General features: G+C 41.2%; 2 protein-coding genes and 1 pseudogene across 2 annotated transcripts; 1 reads left to right on the plus strand and 2 right to left on the minus strand.

Annotated features, from left to right (window-relative positions):
* Window positions 1-3132: 3132 nt before the first annotated feature.
* On the minus strand, window positions 3133-7507 carry LOC133893683 (organic cation/carnitine transporter 7-like). The gene is made up of 5 exons (XM_062334776.1): window positions 7111-7507; window positions 6229-6466; window positions 4634-5159; window positions 3874-4073; window positions 3133-3500 (listed from the first exon to the last, which is right to left on the minus strand). Exons 1-5 carry the CDS (start codon window positions 7386-7388, stop codon window positions 3294-3296), a joined length of 1449 nt encoding a protein of 482 aa, XP_062190760.1. The 5' UTR covers window positions 7389-7507; the 3' UTR covers window positions 3133-3293.
* Window positions 7508-10464: 2957 nt separating this feature from the next.
* On the minus strand, window positions 10465-11875 carry LOC133893072 (GDSL esterase/lipase At5g03610-like). The gene is made up of 5 exons (XM_062334043.1): window positions 11830-11875; window positions 11513-11728; window positions 11122-11384; window positions 10759-11029; window positions 10465-10685 (listed from the first exon to the last, which is right to left on the minus strand). Exons 1-5 carry the CDS (start codon window positions 11873-11875, stop codon window positions 10465-10467), a joined length of 1017 nt encoding a protein of 338 aa, XP_062190027.1.
* A 5766-nt stretch (window positions 11876-17641) lies between these two features.
* Window positions 17642-20737, plus strand: LOC133893074 (fatty-acid-binding protein 1-like; annotated as a pseudogene).
* The last annotated feature ends 257 nt before the right edge of the window (window positions 20738-20994 follow it).

Below are 20994 nucleotides of genomic sequence, written 5' to 3' on the forward strand. Positions count from 1 at the left end.
CTCCTCGAACGCCTGGTCCTGCTGGTTCACAAACAGCTCGCCTCCTATTGCAATTGCGCACACCGGAAACAAACAAACATAAATATTTAAGAACAGTACACAAAACAGTAGCAAGGCACTATAAAAAGATTACTAACGGATAGTACTCGTTGCTACGATCGTGGGAGCGCAAGAATCGTCTAAATCGGAGCTCGTATAAAAAATTTATGAGGGTTTTAAGCTATGAGGGCTTTTCTGAAAAATTATAAGGGCTCAATTGTAAAAATAGAAAGTTCTAGTGACTTATTTGTAAAGTTTAGGGACCTATTTATAATTATACAAAATTTCAGGGGGCTAAAAATAAAATAACAATACTAACTAGGGGCATAACTATGAAAATAGAAAAGTTTAGGGGCCTATATGTAAAATTACCTAATTTCAGAGAGTAAAGGAATTATTTTTGTATTGAAATCCTAATTATTGTGTCAGCGTGCTGATTGGGCTAAAAAAGGTGATGTGGTCATGCCACGTGGGATGAAGGTGCACGCGTGGCATGCACACATGGTAAGGCTGACTGGGATTTGGTTATTTAAGTCTAAGGCGCATGATCTAGATTAGACGGTCGAGATTTAAAACGCGAAAGGGTATCTGGGCTTCTAATCTCGACCGCACGTGATAAAACAGATGGCCGACGACAATTATGGGAGAAAGGGCGACTAGCAGCGACGGGGACACAGCGGCGCCGCCTCGGACATCGCCGGAACACGGCAAAAACATCATTGCCGACACGGTTCACGACAGCGAGCGGCTGGAGAGATAGAGGAGCGGACGGCGAACCCATTTTGTCGCTTACCTTCGGCGGTGGCGCTTGGGTTGACGTCAGGGAGGCACTCGGGTGGCCAAGAGGTGGTAGGGAGGGGTCGGCAGCCTTGCTCTCGAGCTCGTGAAGCCGGAGAGCCGGACAGCAAGGGCGGAGCAGCACCAGAGCGGCGGCAGCGCGAGCTCGGGGGGGGGGGGACGGTAATGGAGGTGGGCGGCAGAGGCTAGGGTTGCGGAAATAGATGAAAAGGAGGGGGAGACGCACACTTATAAAGGGGGGGGGAACGGATAAGCGCGTGGGAGTCGGAATCGGGGAGTTCGGTTGGGATTTGGGCTCCGGGAGGCGGCGACGCTCGAGTTCAACTCGGACTTGGTCGATGCAACGCGGGCGAGGACGAAGGAGCTGATAGGTGGGCCCAGCGAAACAGCGTCACATTTTTTGTCTAGGATTTGATTAAAGAGATGGACCAAGAGGGGCATTACCGCTCCCGATGCCTAGGGCGCCGACAACGGATGCAATAGAAAACATCTCGGCAAGAGCCGACTGGGTGGTCTTGCGCAAGGCTGCGGTAACATCTATCATGAGCCCACTTTTTGAAAGCGAGATTGTGCTCCGAATGAGCTGTGAATGGCAGCTCGCCATGGCATGGAGAAGGAACCTATCTAGGGCAACCCTTCGAGGCCACCAACACCCATGGTGCGTCGACAGGGTTGGTGGGTGAAGTTTGTGAAGGTGGAGGTGGAAGTGGAGTCATTGGAGGCGATGACGGGGGAGACGATGTCGAGTGTGGAGGTACCGTCGACGACGGCGGCTTGCACGAGTTGTGCAACGGTTGACGGCTCGGAACGGCGTGGATCCCGAGCAATGAAGGCTTGAGGTTTCGATGGGGCGGCAGATCCAGGCGGCAGCAACCTGGGGTAGCAGTGGGCCCAGATACGTGAGCACAAGAGTTGTACAGTGGCCGTGTAGGCCTCGAGCTGCCCTGCACACTACACGGTGTTCAACATCGGCGAGCCGCAGCTCATCCCGAGGGGTTGGGGGCGGGCGGGGCGCTCGCGGAGGAGGTTAGATCTACACGGCCGGCCAACCCTCAGCTGTCGATGGTGGCAGATCTAGGCCCCGATGGTTCAAAATAGCCAGCGACAACGGTAGCTCAGGGTAGGGTGAAGTGAGGAGATGATGTCACCTTCGATGGCGATGGATCTAGGCTCAGTGTTACAATCCAAGCAGCCTGTGGATCGGTTGATCCCTTACCCCACGCCTGCAAATCACTTCTCTTGGCGGACTCAAGTTCCTCACGCACCCGCCGCCGCCACCACCGTCGAGATCCGTCAGCTGCTGCCGCCGATGCTTGGTTGGCGTTGGCTGTTCAAGGACGACAGGTGGTGGCCGCAAGTTGTACCTGCACCCTTTTCTTTCTTTTGGAAGTTGCGCAATGAAAGCATCCTTTGATGCTTCCGAACAAGAAATGTGATCAATTCGCTGTGATCAGAAAAGGAGCCTAAACACCTTAGATAGAGACCTGCACCTAATATGATGACCGGTTCCGTAAAAAAAATGATGACGGACATGAAGTCCACTTACAGAACCATCCACAGCTCATCAGCTACTTTTTCGTGCCCTGGCTAAGGCATCTCAGACAAGACCCCCCCTGAAAAATACACCCCTGAAAAATGAAATTCTTTGCATGGCTCGCACTTAGCCTTCTTTTGTTGGAAAGCTCTACCATTCTCTGTGCTCTGTCATCTTCTTTTGTTGGAAAGCTCTACCATTCTCTGTGCTCTGTCATCTTCGTGCACTGTAGTTTTGCGCAGCAGGTCTGGCTTTGAGTTTTCTAGGTTTCAGACAGCAAGGGTCAACTCCAAGAGGGGTGGAGAACTGCGTTTTTGGTGGCTGCCGACGAGAAGATTTTTACGACCTGCTAAATTCAAGGGCTGCGATTCCATCATCAGTATCATATTGGCATGAGCATAATGCGAGAGTTTTCGGAAATTCAGCCAAGGAAATACTGCAAATTGTTAGTGAGATCAAAGAGGGGTACGAGTTACTTCCACATCAACCTACCATACTCCTTAGAAGATCGATGCATAAAATGTTTCATTTGTAAATAGTTACTCTAAGAGCTCAAACAAGTTGAATAATGCATCTCCTAGGAAAAAAGCATACTCTAACAAGGAAATAGAATAAATAAAAAAGTAGATGAACTTATCCAACTATTTCACCTTGTTTAGGTACGATAGTACAGGAATTTAAAACTGAAAGTACATCTTGACAAAATATTTTACATATTTCAACACAAATTTAGGAGGAAAATATGTGGCAAAAGAACCAAGTAAATCAAGCAAAAAGAAAAAGAACTTGTGATATACTTATTTCATTCACATGTATCTATACAGGAATCATCAGCCATACAAAAAGCAAGGGCTACAAAAAGATATGGAAAATGTAATGATACCAAAAAGATGGCATATATATCACAATTGAGTCCAACTCATTACATTTCATGGCCCTTGGTCTCAAGAGGGAATAGGGCACACGCCACTCCTGCAAGAAAGAGCGCCACGTCGATCACAATCACCGCTTCTTTCTGACCGCAGTTCTCTAGCAATGTAGTTGTCACGAGAGGACCAACTATGCTTCCAATCCGGCCAATAGAATGGGCAACTCCAACTCCAGTGTTGCGACACCATGTAGGGTAGATCTACACAAAGTTGATACTAAATGGGATCAGAGGCTACCTATTATATTCTAGAATTACATTATCATTACAATATATATGCATCTTTAGGTATTTTAGTGTTTTTTAATTGCCTGATCTTCTGACATAATTTTTGCTTCAATCTGCTTTATTATTTATGTAGCATCTTTTAGACATCGAAACACGTCACCATAGGCCTGATGACATATATTAATCTTTGCTATTTTGCAGTGATGAATGGATTGTTCGTAACAAGTAGGGTACCACTGTCATATAAGGTAACATGTATTTCATGTAATCTAAGGTATCAAATGGAAACTGTTATTAAAACAGAGAATATGAACTCAAAGCATATCCAATGATATTTGGCAGTGACCTCAGGGGAATAAACATGTAGAATGGCGAAGCACCCCATGATACAAGTCCGGGCACAGAAGAGAAGGGTGATTGCTAAGCCTCCTCCCCACTGCATAAGCGGTGCAAGAAAAGCACAGCACAACAAAATCATGCCTCCCAATGACACTCTCCGACCAATCCTGTCAACCAATAAAGCCGCCAAAAGAAGACCGGGAAACTCTGTCACAAAGCAACACATTAGTTATTGAAGTACTTCGTGTTTTTCTGGAGAATAGCATTTCAGTGCTTCTGAACAGAATTTTACAAGCAATCAATTGTCCTACAACCTTTTCTATTTCTTTTGGAAGTTGAAAAACAAAAGCAATATTCAGAATAATATAGGAAAAACAGGAACACAATGTCTCTACGTACCATGTTTTTCTATTGCTAAATGATGCTACAGATTACCTTTTACTTTATATGCTACTTGGTAAAACAATATGTGTTTCTGATTTTGTTAATAACTAGCCTCCCAGAACAGTAAATCTGAATTCCAAATGCAGAATCAAGAATCATAAGGATCGGTACACTCTTTGAACGCCTGCTACAATTAGAGCATAGCTAAACATTTTTTAAGAATATAGAATGAAGAATATTTATGTACAACATGCAAATCAGTAGTTCTTTCTAGGCTATTGATTCATGCCGTTAACTGAAACTTTGCGGATGAGCAGCAGAAATTGAAACTTCGAAGAAAATAATCAGAATGAATATCAAAGTTGTTCTGGGCACAATATTACCTGCAAAACTGGTCACCAACACATTTATGTAAAGGCTGGAATCCTTTGTTCGCATCAAATGTGGTCCTACTGATCCACAGGTCCTCTTGCCATTGCTTAGTTCAGAGGTTAGCAATATTATTCCGAAATAGGCAATAAAACTTGCAAAAGTGACTAGCCAAAGAAGAAGAGTTGATCTGATCAGGTCACGCGACCAAAGAGCAAGAAATGCATTGATGCCGTTGGATTTGGAGCTTGTATCATCGATTCTGGGACTATCTTCTGGCATAATCAGAACTGTTGTAACAGAAGCATCAAGGTTGTTGTCGACTCTCCCTTTTGGGTCAGAAGTTAGAATGCCAGGAGGGAGAGCCCTGTTATTCATTCTTGCTATTCTCTCCAACACAAGCATAGCTTCACTTATTTTACCTCTCGAGCAAAGGTACCTTGGTGATTCAGGTACTAAAGTAGAGAAAATCAGCAGGATGAAGCAAGGTGAGGAGGACAATGCAAGCAACCACCTCCATCCAAGTATTGGCATGATAGCCTGCATTAAGCATATACGATGCACATGTAATTGAAATTACAATAACCAGTGTAAAAAACTGCAAGAACCAGCTTTAATTATCTGAAAAGATAGAAATATGGAATTATTCCTCTTGTGCTATTTAATTTTATCGGATGTCTCCAAACAGACCTTTTGTGCTATTTACACTTTAGAGTTTTAATCTTTTAAACATGTAGGTTCATTGTAAAACTTGATCCCCACAGTCATATGTTAGATTAGTCGTTAGTGGATGCTGTGCTTGAACTGTTTGGCTTGAAATTTCTGTTAATAAAGGAAACATGGGTTTTGCCTTGTTTGACAAAGGAGAAAACAGCATGTTATAATCTTCGCTACATGTTCTTACTACGTTGTTGTACCCAATACTAGGTTACTCGATTATAGGAGTTCTGAAGAAATCAAGCGACAATTGATGGGCTACCCCAACATTTTTATAGAAAAAGGAAACTTGTTCTAGCCTCTGTATTTTAAAATGCACACAACGTGGTTCATTATTACATCATACCGGCACAAAGCTGTAAGTTGAATGAAAGAAAATGATAGTGGACCATATGAAGTATGACATCTCATCCAGCACAGATCCTATTACTAAACCACCACCAATTGTTGCGTAGAACCCCAACTTACCCTAAAAAAAATTGCCATGCCCATATATATGGATCTTGTTGGTTTGTTGCCTGAATATTGGCTTGTGAATGCTATTATGGTCATCCACTCACAATTCTTTGGGTGCCCATATCTTTCGCCAAAGAATTGGCATGCCAATGACAGGGCTGGTATGGTCAGAATCCAAAATGCCTCTTGCAACTATTAACAATTCAGATGCTTTAGGATATTGAGTAGTTTTGTTTTTTGAACAGTTAACGTGATGTTCTTTTCAATATGTATATGCTTGTTTCATTTAGTGAGGTAAGGCATGCAACACATGAAAACCAAACTTTGACATTCTTGGCTGTGAGGTTGCATATGAATGAATATAGAAAAAGTTGCGCATGATGTAAAATTTATAACGTGGTAACTGAAATTAAAGAGTGAATGGAAGGCAAAATACCCAAGCAAGTAGAGCCTCCAATATTGTTCCAAATGTCCAAAAACAAGTAAAAACAGCAATCCAGAAACCCCTATTCTCAGCTGGAACAAATTCCAGAAACCAAGTGGGAAGCACATGGCTAGCACCCAGCCCAAGGCCAACGAGAAAGCGCAGAGCCAGCAAGGTTGCATAGTTCGGTGAGAAGGCGCAGAGAAAACCAGGTATACCACTGACAAGTGCAGTGAACAGAAAACCAGCCCTGCCAATGAGAAACATAGAGAAGGGAGGAGAGCATGTTATCATCAGGCATCTTCTGTAATAAAAGCACATGAAAGCAACGCCAAAATAAACAAAAAAAAAGGCCGGCATAGTAGTTAAAAACTTTGCCATTTTTTTCCGGAAGAAAGAGACCTAGTGATAAGTTCATTTTTTGTTCCAAAGACAACATATTGGTTGGACAAACATCGATGGTTTGATTATTTATTTATTTTAGAGAAAAAGCCTAAGCTTCAAGTTTCTTCAAGGAACCCAAGTCTTACTTGGTTACTTCTTCTGCGACATGTCCATCGATCACAAAAAGAGACTGAAATCAACGCATGTTTTTCAACTTGTTGCAGATTTGAAGTGGAAAGTCAACAAAATTCAGCAAGAAGATGATTTATGGGTGTCAGCGGGTGCCAGGCACCTGGGTGGTTTAAGGGTGCGACCGTAGCTTAGACTGTCTTTCTAGTTTCTAGCCCTTAGTTGTTTATTTTACTGTATAATCATAATCTATTAGCTGTGTGTTGAGGCGATCGATCATCGATTTGAAGTGGAAATCCAGATTTATTTGCACCTAATTGCTTGAATTGCTCGGAAAGAATTTTGCTGCACAGATGAACTGAAGTCTGAAGATGAACATACCTCCTACCGTATCTGTCTGAACCGAGGCCTCCGACGCACGCCCCGAGGAGCATTCCTGCGAAGACGACGCTGGTGATGAGTCCCTCCTCCCCGCCGGAGACTCCCCACTCCTCCTTGACCGATGGCCCCACGAAGGACAGCAGCATGACCTCCATGGCGTCCGCGACCCAGCCGGTGCCCAAGAACCCGAGCAGGAGGACCTGGAACCTGCCGAAGCCGAGCCGCGACAGAGCCTCGTCCGTCGTGTACGCCTCGCCGCCGCTCCCGCCTCCCGCCATTCCGGCCGATTCAACGAGGCACGCCACCGGAGCGGGGAGCTGCCGGGCCGAGAGTGAGCAACCGAGGCGATGACGCTGGCTTTGCAGTCTTTTCTTTTTCACGTACTGACTTCTCTTCGCTTTGGTTGTACTACTATAAACACACGTTTTATTAAGTCTCTAATATATAAAACATGTACTAGTTCCGCATCACCTCTCCCGTCCTCTTCCTCTATCAATAAAAATATCTAAAATTTTAATAATTTATCTATTTTTACTATTTATCCTCGTTATAGATACCGACATTTAATTAATGTAAAATTAGGAGAGAAATTAGTATATAATCTCCTCCACTTTTTTAGTCTCGTCTGAAATCAAATTACGATTTCTCCTAACGTATTTATTTGGCGACGCTCTCATTACGTATCCACATCTTCATACTATGAGTTTATACTTGATATTATCGCATTTAACATTTATATTATTTTTACAATACATAGATACTTAACTAGTTTACTAATATATATATATATATATAACTTATCACGCTAAAGGCTTCCCCTGCTATATTCCTAAGAAAAGGGGCTGGTCGTGGGTACGGCAACGACAAAAAATTTATTAATATTATTTTATTAGAAAATTAAAATAGTTAGATATTGAGCAATGAACACCAAAAGCGGTGAGTCGATCTGGAGATGCGATAGAGGAGGGAAGCTTACGAACATCGGAAGTACGAGCAACAATAGGAGAAATTACGGCTTAAGCGTTAAGAGGAGGAGCACATGAGGAAGAAAGCAAAGGAGCGTGTCGCGGCTAAAGCATATGAAGCAGAGAGAGAAATGAAGCTAGAGAGAGCCTATCGCGCTAAGGCGAATGGTCCTAATGCTCTGCGAAAAGACAAATATCATAAATGCACTCAGTATAAAACATCTATTATAACTTGAGCCTATTTTTATTCCCTAAGACATGTTATATTTAGCAACGACATGCTATTAGATTAGTCTTTAGACGTGTCGTACATGCTAACGTTTGTTATCCTCATCTATACCGTATGTAACATCCGTACCAGGTTCTATAATAACTATACTTCACTACTACTATTGTTTGAAACTTTGAATTTTGTATCCTTTCAACATAACTTTATTAGAAAAATTACTCACATAATTTTACATCAACTAAATAAATAAATATTGACAAAATTACATTGAACCAAAATTAGAAAAAAATAAATCACTCTGTGATACCGTTTAGATAATTATTTACATAACAAATATTTTTGTTGATTCAACATCCGCACACCTTATTGTCTCAACCTCTGTGTCAACGCTCGCTTGCAGCGGCCATCGCGCACGGCACGGCAGGGGCTTCGATGGGCAGATACACCAGTGGGCTTGGGGGCGGACGGATCGGCGACAGTAGCGGGATCAGGTGGCCGGCGGCGTGGAATTTGGGCGAGAGGAGAGAGAGAGACGAATCCATGTGTGATCTGCATCGTTGATTCAAAATCTGATGGTATGGTATAGTGCTTGACGGAGAAGGCATGGATCAAATCTAGTGCTACTAGAGAAATCACGCAGAAAATAATGGCACGAGAGCAACAAACGCCTTCGATTCTAGTACTATGAAAGCAAGTTGGCCTTTAATTTTAAGGGTTTTTTTTAAGGTACTCCAGAAGATTACCGTGTGAACCATTCATTGTGAGTTGATCAAAGGGTTCATATTTCTCTTATCTCATAAAAGGTACTCTCTATAATTATAAATATAGGTCGTTTTAGTCTTCTCAACTATTCTCTAAATATAAGTTATTCTCGAACTTCTATACATTTTTTCTATTTTATTCCTTTCTTACCCTTGTTTAATAAATACTACCACTCTCACAAATGAATGAGTTATCTTTTTCAATACATAATAAATAAAAAGCAACAATGGCATTTGATCTACTTTCTTAATCCCTATACATAAGTCTAAAACGACCTATATTTACAATCAGAGTAATAGATACTACAATTTGTTAAACAAATAATTTTTTAGGTCCTGCTATTTAAAGTACGGCTACTAGAAAGGAAATAAAATGTGAAATAAAAACTCGCATGCCACATATAAATTTTCACTAAGCACTTTGAATTCGGAATACAATAAACAAGAAATTTCATTTATATCATCAAAACTCAAGCGATACCCAATAATACCATTGAAATCACCTCACTTGAATCCATACCATCACACCATCCAAATCTTATTCATCTGTCCCACTTAACATTTGATTCCCGTTACCTTTCCCCGTATTGTCCATAATGCTCCTGTGCCTGTTTGGCTACCTCTACAATTAAATATCAAATTTTGATTGTCAATTTTAGAATTTGACATGAAACTCAATAGGTAGACCATAAAAGGAATATATTATGACTGGTTTTGAATTGAAGTTTATAATGGAAAATTTAACGTACATGTTCTAATTGTGTTCACCAAAATACATCTATTTAAGATTATGAACCGTAATTTTTCTCTCCAAGTACAAAATAGTTTTGATACGATTAATTTCGTTTTGGATATTCAAATTGTTGATGTGGTTGACACGTACGCCAAATTAGTGGGTTGAGCGTTGCTATCATGGTAAGTGTCCTCTTATTCCTTGGAACCGCATCAATGCTTAAAGTTAGGGAAGGTAATCATGTGCATTAGTACCTTTCCTTCTAGCTGCTATATATTAATAGAAAGGCGACAATATATCTTTTTATTAGAGAAAATAAACGATTATTATTCAACGATTAGGATTAACCATAGCCCTTACCTCTTGAGCGGTAAGAGGGAGTACCTTAAAAAGACGTTTTTCTTTTTTATCTTACCAAGCGAACCAACGTTCTTCTTTTTTATCGTGACCAACAAATGAGATGCTCATTCATGACATATATAGAAATAGAAAAAAAGGCCAATCTGGCGGTTCGACACCAACCTAGTCTAAACAAATATCCCTACCCAATTGAATAGCTAACGCATGGAATTAATGGAGGCCAATGCCTAAACCAAGGACGCACTCAATCGAAGCTAATCCAAACCAAACCTAACAAAACTATTCCATATATATATGCATGGTAACTTAACTAGAGATTTCTAGAAAATCCTTGATGGACCCTTCGAGCTGCTCCATGACGGCCTTCCAGCCGGCCTGCGTCGGGTGCCACTCGTCCCAGTAGAAGTACTTCTCAGGGTTGGTGCACGTCCAGAACTGTGGGTTGCCGTCCTCGTCGTACTGCCCACAGTATCCGCTCTCGTCGAAGCTCTCGCAGCACGGCGTGTGCCTGTGCTCGAACAGTTTCTCTGCGATCAAATTAAAAAGCTAAGTAATGTGCGATTTTAGGCGATTAATTGTTGGTTAAGTTCACAACTTTACCGGTTTTGGGAACGATGATGTCTTTGAAGATGGTGTTCAAATCGAGCAGGAGGACCGATTCTACTGAACGTAGCTTATGCTTGAGATACTTGTTGTGGATTTCCGCGACCGGTTCGCTGAGGCACTTGGTATAGTTGTTCGACCTGGAGTACCACGGCGTGCAGCCCATCGGGTGCAGCATGTTCACAAGCACCTTGGAGACACCCAGCTCTTGAATCCGCTTCACGCCGTGGGCGATCTCATCGGTTACGCTGGCAATGAAGTCGACAAACTGCATGCACGCGAGCAGCAAAATTAAGCACATAATTAAACCTATCAGCACACATGTGCGCACGCATGCATGGTTGATTATTGTGTACTCACGTTGTCATAGTCGGTGTTCTCGTCGGGGATGTCCGAGTAGTCGAAACCGGAGATGGCGACGAGTGCGACCGAGTCGCTAAGGTCTTTCTCGATGATCCCGTGCCTGACCAGTCTCCTGAATTTGTCGATCTGCGTGCCGAGCTTCGGCTCGTGCTCATCGTTCACGCCGGCCCAGCCGACGGCGAAGTTCATGCCAAACAGGTCGACATTCTTGTCCCTCAGCCTCTCCGCCGGAGGGGACTCGTCCTGCCCCAGAATCTTCGCTGCAAACCACCAAGCGGCATGACTAAGACGATGCATGCACGCGGTATAAATACAAGGCACAAACACAGATTTGTACGTGCCTAACTAGCTAAATGTATACTACATAGATTGATCTAAGCTTACATACCGATGAAGTCAGATTGGACCAGGCCATCGGAGAAGCGGCCGGTCGGTTGGTTGTCATGATCGGAGTCCGAGATGCCGTACGGGTAGTACCAATCTCGCGTCGTCTTGCTCAACTCGTCTTTCTTGAGGTTTCCGTTGTCGGCAAATGAGTCGCCGAACACGAACAGCTTGAACGACCGCTGGTCGGAGTGGCGCCGCCGGGACTCCACGTGAGTGGCTGCTTAGAGACCATGCATGGATGCAACAAAAGAGCGTACGTAAGACCCTCCAAGAACAGATCAGATCGAACAAGTAAAACAATCTAACGTGCGTGCACACCATGCAGAAGGAAGAAGAGGAAGCAGATGGAGAAGAGAAGCTTCATGGTCGCTACTCGCTGGGATCACGCGCGGAAGGAAGCAAGAACTGTGCCTGCTGAGATGGATGCCAATAACGACGGCTCGCACGTCTATTTGTAGGGAGGAAACGAATAGATAGACACGTAGGATCTATTTAAACTAAAGAAAAATACGACTCTCTAAATCGTAACCGCATGCCAGCTGATCAGTTCACAACCGTACGGACGCCATCTTCCTTCCCTAGTTGGTTCCGTATGTCGCTGCTGGATCCCAACAAAATCGCTGCTTCCACAGATATGTACAGCAGGCCGGCATGCTGTAGCCGGCTACTGTTCGTCGCGACGACAAAACTGCATGCAAAGCTATCGCCATGCATTGGACAAATTGAAAAAAAAAATTGCAATTTGTGATGCAAGCAACAGTGCTTTAAGTTGAGGAGTGTTACTGTGCACGTATGTTTCCATCTGCTATCACGTCTTCGGCCCTGCGGATACATGGCAGAAATCTCACACATATTTATAGAATATAGGTAGCTCCATGAGGAAGTTGTATAATAGATCCATGAGAAATGTTTGCATTCAAATATAATCATAGTGATTTCCTCCATAGGGATGGTGAAATCTGGATTCATTTCGATGAAATATATCAACTGTACCGGTTAGACTCCCTCGACATTTAACTCATAAGTTTATAGACTCTGTAAGTATCATATATGTGTAATTCAAAGTAATATTCTCGTATATATAGAATAGAGATACATATATGCAGTCAAAAGAGCATCACTACAATAGGATTCCTCGACCCAATAAAAATAAATCAGACGATGGTCGCCACCAAGCCACAAGCAACCGAGGACCATTTACTTGATTTTATTCTTACGTACCAATTAAATATATACATATTTTTACCTTACAACTTTGATTATGTGTTTCCCTCCATATGTGTTCTACTCTTTTTTAGCAACACGATGTTAGAACTTAAGACTAATTACCTACAGTAACATATATGCAGTTTTCACTGGATCCTCTTTGTCATCCAAATAGACCTTAACAGTATTATTGTCTTAGACGCAGAAAGAAATCCAGTAAATGAATATCAATCCCTCGTAGACTTTCTACAAAAGGTAAACTAATCATTTCGTTAATTCTTTAATAAACTTCGAATTGATTGAATATAAGTCTAGTTATAGTTAATAATCACACACGTGTACAAGGGGTACGTGTGCTACGTCAAGAGGAATGGACTTCGCTTTCTATACCGGAATGAATGAAAAGTCATAAACAACTTTCCTTGCAGGATTCAGACCAAGTGAAACAATTTATGTTGCTACTATGTATGTGACTTCATGCATGGATTCACCGAACACAATTATAGTAGCATTACCGATGCTAAGGTAACTGGTATACATATTGATAACTAATTTTCAGATTCCTACTCGTGTTTAAATAGATTGATTTCTTCAATTCTTGTAATTATAGGAAGTCGAGCTAGAAACAGGCATCCACATGCTGCACAGAATCATCACATTTTAGGAATAACTCTACGGATTCATCAATGATGAAGTCATTTCAAAATCTTAACAGTACCATATTTCCAAATGATGATGTTCGGATGCCATCCCTTCACTTACCCCCTGGTGTTTGTTACTTTATTCTTCTCAAGGAAAAAAGCATAGTTTAGGATCTTCGGTTAAAAAGGAAACTTGAATGATATCGTTTCTTACCATTTTGTTACATACTTATATTAATTATGCACTTGTGTTGCAAACTTGTCTTAGTTGTGAATTTTAGTGAATGACATGTAAAAGAACATGGTTATGTATGCATTAAAGAGATGAGATGTGAATAAATTGTGTATGTATGTGAGATTATATGTGCTGAGATGAATATATATGCATGTGAAACTTGAATGTATATTTATCTTGTTGTATGTGATATTATTTATGTTGTTATTAGCAATGGTTAGATTCTGTAACAGGCGAGGAATCATCAGTGTCAGCTCATGGCAAAAGGCCATCACTGATCGTCTCCGTATCAATATCAGCTTATTCCACAAACCGGCACTGATATTTTGAGTATCAGTATCGGTTCCTTGTTATGGATCGGTACTGATATTTATTATCAATGTCGGTTCATAAAGTGACACTAAAAATCATAGACTATCAGTACTGAGTATCAGTATCGATTCAAAAACCACCACTGGTAATTTTTTTTAATCGGCACTGATGATCCTTTCTATAGTAATGTATGATTTTTTTCTTGTTTATAATCCATTGTGCGGAGACCGTTTCTGTCCGAGAATCTTGTAAGCATTGATTCATCTATAACTCTTAACTGCAAGCATATACTAATACATACGACTTCAGAGCATGTTCTTGTGCAAACTTTTTTTTATAGTTGATTATTAGGGAGGAAGTCTAATTTTTAACTCTCAAGTATAGTCTGATCAAGTTCATTTTTCAGTCTCCAACCTAAACTTAAACCGTTTGAAACATAACTTTAAACTTTTCCAACTAGGACATCCGACAACGTCGACCCATCTCAATGTCGTTTTGCGCCTACGTGGAATACACATGGGCAGCCATAGATGAGTCAGCAAGGCTCACTTAGAAACAAAAGATCACCACGGCATTGGCGCCGGAAACAAACACACAAGCAAGACCATATATTTTTATTTATAGTAATTAAAATTATGAAATTAGACATGTGGGCTGCTTGTCTTTTAAATTTTTTCTGAATCGCCACTAGAAATTTAGTTAGATGACTGACAAGTGTGCCACGTCAAATAAAAATACCTTTACTCAAAAAAACGTACTAGGATGCCACGTAAGTACAATAAGTGTGGTTTTGAGCTCAACGGGTAAATTGAACGGCTTTGAGATTGAAGGTTATGTTTTAAACTGTTTTAAAGTTGGAGGTTGAGAAACGAGCCCAGTCCATAGTTGGGGTCACAGTTCAAAAATTTGTCGGTAACCAAAAAAAATTCACGATAACCGGGCATCTTGGTTCAGCTCAGTTTCAGAAACCGAACGGTAACCGAATTTGAATTAAAAAATTCGAAAACAAAATTCAAAAAATTCAAAAAAAATCTTAAAAACAACTAGACACAATTCTAAGACCTTCTGTGAAAAAACTTTTCAAAAATAATGTCGTTTGCATCATATTCTACAGGGATAAAGTTTGAAAAAAATGAAAAAAATTGAAGCGTGCGGCTCAATTATTAACTCACGTTAAGGAAAAGTGTAACATGCAAACACATTTTTTTTTATAAAACGTATTTTAAGAGAATCTTTAAAATTGATTTCACTTTATTTAGAGTTTTATTAAATTCTCTATGATTTTTACAAAGTTCACAAGTATAAAGTGAATATGTTAAGAAACATCATTGTAATTAACTTTTTCATGTCTACTATTATTTTTCTACGTAAATCATAATATAAATAAGCTAATGAAAGTGGTTTCACTAATTTTTGAGGTGTGATGGATCGGTTATGAATTAATCTAGTTGCAACATATTTACACAATCATGCATGTTACAATAACTAATTCATGAGTTCATATATTTTTTAAAGATATAGGATCATGTAAGAAGACTAACAAAATTAGTTTCATGATTTTTGGATTAGCAAAGAGTAAACTATGCATTTACCTGGGTTTAACAAATAAAATTTCTCACAGAAAATTTTGAACTTTTTTATGATTATAAATACTTTTATCATGTAGATCATGTTACAAGTAAGCCAACAAAATTTGTTTCACTTGATTTGAAGCTCAGATGAATTAGTTATTGATTTTACAAGATTGAACCTTTTTTTAGGTTTTTTGTTGAACTGTGCTGAAATTCGATAAAACCGCTCGATAAATCGAGAAAACCGAGCGGTTACCGACCCAAACCGCTCAGTAACCGACCAAATAAAAAATATGAGAAAATCGCTCGGTAACCGATCCAAACCGCTCGGTAACCGACCCAAACCGCTCGGTTACCGAGAGGGAAAAACACGATTTTTTCGCAAAAATTCAAAATTTGCCTAATGAATTTTCTCCGAATTTTTTTGAATTTTTGACCGGTAATCGCGGTTACCGCGGTTTTTCAGTTACCCCCGGAGGTTGGTAACGTGAACCCTGCTGTAGACACGAAAACGAAAGCAGTAGCATCACTCAACGTTATAAGCCCGGTCAGGTTTGTCAAGGTTACAAGGCACAAACTGCTTGGTGCGCCAGAATTCTAGCGTGAATTAATCGTGCACTGATGCTCCAGAAATTGTGTGTGGGTTCCAGGCCGTAATCCAAATTTCATTTCAACTGGACACCTAGCTAGTTTCATGTTTCGTATCAGGAATGATATGTTGTTTGAGAACAAGCTGGTTTCTGATGCGGCAGCTGTCGCGTACAAATGGTTATCTTTATGCAGAAATGGGGTTTCCTTCTTCAGTTGGAGGATGACAAGAAGGTGTAAGACCTGAAGCAGTTCTTGTTCGGCCGAGTACATCAAAACTGGACGCGGTTTCTCTGCAGTACTGCACGGTGCAGTGACCGTCATTGACACGTGGGTCCGGTCCCACGTGTCAATGACAGTGCAGTACTGTAGAGGATCTCTGTCCATCAAAATTAGGATCGCGTTGAAACGTCAGGAAACATAGAAGGAGGTATAAAAAAAGCTTTAGGTTGTCGAAAAAATATTTCTTTTGGTTGGATCAAGGAAAAATTTATCGATAATAAAATTTATTGGTGGTTAGCGATAAACAGAATTATCAGATTTATCATAATTCTATCGACGGTAGACAAAAAAAATTGAACAAAATTTTAAAAAAAGTACTCAATTTTTTTAGAAAATCACATAGATTGTATCCAAACTATTTGACATAAAAAATAATATATAAATGAATTAGGGTTAGATAGGTGGTCTAGCGGGCTGCGGCCTGTGTACCGACGTTTTGTTGTCACGTGTTGGATCCAGGAATCAAAAGATGCAAATTTCAAAAATTACAGAACTTTTTGGCTGATAAGTAAATTTAACGGAGCCATCGATAAACAGGGTTATCATGTTTATTGATTTTTTTTTCAACGATAAATTTTCACAGGGTTGGTTTGCTGCGATGCACCCTGCTTATCAGTAGTTGTTTCGCAATACACGCTGCAGCAGGGGATATCCTTGGGTCAGTTTCGTGTTTCGATCAGTTTCATGAGATCCTAAGCAACTGTCATGTAACAAACCCACTGGGATCTGCTATGATTTGCGTATAGAAGCACGGAGAATTCGGGAAGACAGAGTTCGAGATAGATTGGCGGATGAACGAGAGCCATAAACACCTCGGTCATGCTCTCGCCATGTTATCCATTTCGATCATCCACGCTCATTACAAGTCTCTGGGCTGGCTTATAACACGCCAAGTCCCGCATGCAAGGCACAAAATACCCTCTCCTACCTCACTTACTACTGGCCCTGTTAACACACTCGCTTACTTGTAGGCCTGGTCCTCTGCTCGCATCTTCCCGCCTCGATGCTTCTTCTTCCCCTCGCTTTCAAATTTTGCTTGACCCCAAGACGGTGAATTTGGAAAGCGCGACGGAGAGAGGAGGGATCTTCCCAACAAAATCGCTGCTTCAATTTCTTATGCACACACGAGATACAGCCGGCCACCCTCACACGCGCCACGCTGCTCACCCGCACGAGCCGGTGACTCAGGTGTTCTATACACAATTGAGAGACCAAATTAATATATGATAATAATGATAAATAGTTAAATAGTTGGATCAGTAGTTCACCACCCTCCAGTCCCCCTCGCCGCAGCCATGGTCTCCCTCTGCTTCCCCACCTCCACCCTCCCCCGCCTCCCTCCTCCGCGGCCGCCCCACCGCGCCGCCATCGTTGCCACACTCGCGGCGGTGGCGACCAGCCTGACGCTTACCGCCAAGTCTACCAACCGGCTGCTCCCGCACGCCCTTCTCTGGGCCTCCCTCTCCCTGGCCGACGGCGCCGCCGGCTCCATCGAACCACGCACCGGCGTGGCATTCCACGTCGACTCTGCATCGGCCTCCGAAGGACCACCGTCCTCGGACTCAAGTCCATCAACGTCTACACATTCGGTAATCCGCTTAAAATCGCAACTTTGATCTCTACATAGGAAGATAACTGAAAAAAAAGAAGGAATTTTGAAATTTAATTCTCGATTATACAACACATATACACACGCCCCTATGCATAGTTGCACACACCATACTCACACACTCACTAGTTCGCCTCTTATCTCATACCTACAAATAAATCGCTGAAAGCACTCATGATTACAAAGAATTTTGAATTGTTGCTTTAATTGTGTAGGTGTGTATGTGGATGGCAACAATTTGAAACAGCAGCTAAAGTAGAGGCACCACAAGTTCTCTGTATCTGAATTGAAGGAAAGTTCTGAGCTGATCAATGATACGTTGGAGTGCGACATACGAATGACGGTCAGGCTGCAGATTATTTATGGGAGGTTGAGCATTCGCTTGGTTTGCAGTGCATTTGAGAAGAGTGTGGGAAGCAGGCTTTGGAAGTTTGGTGGACAAGACACATAGAGTTGCTCCAAAGGTAATTGTAATTCAGGTTCTTTCTGTTGTGCCTTTGTGGGATAAATGCACAAACATCTTTGAGACCTGTTTGTTGATGAGCTTGCTACAATGCTTTCTTTAACCCGCATTTGATTATTTTGGTTCCCATAATATTGTTTAGTATCACATTGGTCAAGTTTGTGTTTGGCTTAACTGAAGAAATGGATCACACATGATGCATGTAGTTTCCTATTGGATCAACAATGAAGTCTGGACTCACATCAGTTGCATCTTTGTTAATCTTGAATGGGTTGTTTGGACTTTGGTGCACATGAATTTTATAGGAATCGGCACAGTTCCTCCAAAATTCCAATCGAATTCACCCAGTCCAAACAGGAACCTTTTATTGATATGTCATGTGTAACCTTGTTAATTAATTTGGTGACACCTTAATTGTGCTTGAGTGCTTCTTCTGCTGTATGTGACGCCTGGGCTAATCGACGATGGAGCACTGATTGTCAAAAAATATTATGCCAATGGCACTTCTAATGTATCTTGCAATCGAATTCAGGATAATATGATTGTATTATTTGAATTGGAATAATGTGGGTTGTGGATACTTTACAATAATATCTGGTTTTGAGACTTAATAATCTCTTGTGAGCTTGTTAGATACCAAAACTAGAGTGTTTATCAAATTTATGAAGTGTTACAGTGACATAAGTTCCTTAGTCTAGTAGAAGAAGTAAGGAGCTTCCATTCTCTCATGCCACAGTTGATAAAAGCTTTTATTCACTTTACTAATGTAGTCCTGAAATACTCATATTTGTTAATATACGTGTGCTAGTGTCACTTTAGGCAAATGATGCTATTATGTTAGTTTTGTTCTATCATATAATCAAATGACAGCGTAAGCTAAGTACATCAAATTTATACCTTGATCTTTTGCAGTTTTGTTGCACTTTTCAAGGATGAATACAAACTACTGAAGGGATCTGTCATTGAGCTTTCGAGGGAATCAAGCCATGTGCTTAAAATAAGTAGTAGGTTCACTTTTTTCTCTATTTCCCTTTCTCTTTTGTTGATTTCTGAAGTTAGACGTAGGATTAATTTTGATGGAAGGAATGATTTAAAGAGTCAGAAAAATGTCTTTCTGCCGCAATGAATGTGCATGTGTCCATTACCTGATACCTAGCAACGTTCCTATACTCTGTTCACACATTTGTTCACATGCTGAGTGCACATTTATTAGTTAGTACTCTACAGTAAATACTGGAGACAGTCCATACCTCTTTCCAAAATTAAGGAGATTAGTCCTTATTTTTCTAAATGTTTGGATGGATATGTAGAGGGATTATGTTTCAAGCCATATAAAATTTTAACTGTCCAATCAAATCAAAAATCGACAAACCGTTGAATCAGCTACCATAACGCTTTTCTACCTCCCACTCTTTCTCACACAAATGAGAACTCCCACTGCCACCATCGCCCCACTATGCCTCTACCCTGGTCATGGCCACTGCCCACCATGCCGCCGCCACCCCCTCCCGCCCTGACCGCCCACCTCCTCCCCCGGCCTCCAATGTACAACCACAGCTTAGCCACTGGCTTCAACCGCGTTGCTTCACTAGTCATCACTAAGTTGTGCTTGTCCTCGTCACTGCACGCCCACCTACTCTGCTCACAGTTAGCCTCTGTTCATTGCATTGTCATTCTCTTTGCTAATAGTTGCATAATTTAATTAGAAAATATTCTCCTAAAGCTCTACATGTTACATTTGTTTGTGAACACTGTGGATTCTTAATGGCATTTCTGCACAGTGTGATAAATTCATGTATTTTTTCTGTGCCTATCTATTTCAACTGTTTATGAGTTTATAACATTAATTAAATTGGTGCTTAACACTCATGATTAATGAACTCTCTTCTCTATGCGTGTAGTTTTTTCTGGAGAACGCAAGAGAGCTACGTCATTTGTATTAAGAAAGGAGAAATTAGGATTGGAGATCCCAGGAATAGTTACAACGAGCCAGAAGCCTGAAACCTTAATTAGTTGTTACATAAGCGAGAAGAAGGGAGTTATACTCCCATGCAGGAGCTGAATGGCTATAGAAAGTGATCCAACTTGGCGCAAATGAACAATTAGTGTTGACAGGTGTGAAACACCGGCCAGACACCATTGCTCTGTGGACATCCTATGCGTGTAGTTGAAGGCGAAGAAGTGGGGAGCATCCAGAGCAAACTCTTGTGCCGGTCTACTTTAGATCTCTACGTTGGAGACGACCCATTTGACAAAAATGCTAAAGACAGCATCCAAGAAAATATAGCAGAATTCTTAAAAATTGAAAGGGATTTTTGAGAATGGCACTGAGAATTTCTCTAGGAACTTAATAATATTTTAGTTCTGGCAGCACTCTTACGATCATTTAAATCTGCGCTCACTGTTCATTTATATTTTCTTATTCTCCTGTATCTGAATTTCCTTTTATAAAAAAGGGAGCAGAATGAGAATCTGTTGCGCGACCCAAATACATCAGAAAAGTTGGGGATCTTTTGCTGATTACTGATACTGTATTCTTATTAGCAGCACTGAGTCTAAGAGTTGCTTTGCCGCTG

The sequence above is a fragment of the Phragmites australis genome, chromosome 15 (assembly GCF_958298935.1).
Source record: "Phragmites australis chromosome 15, lpPhrAust1.1, whole genome shotgun sequence".
In the NCBI taxonomy this organism is placed as follows: domain Eukaryota; kingdom Viridiplantae; phylum Streptophyta; class Magnoliopsida; order Poales; family Poaceae; genus Phragmites; species Phragmites australis.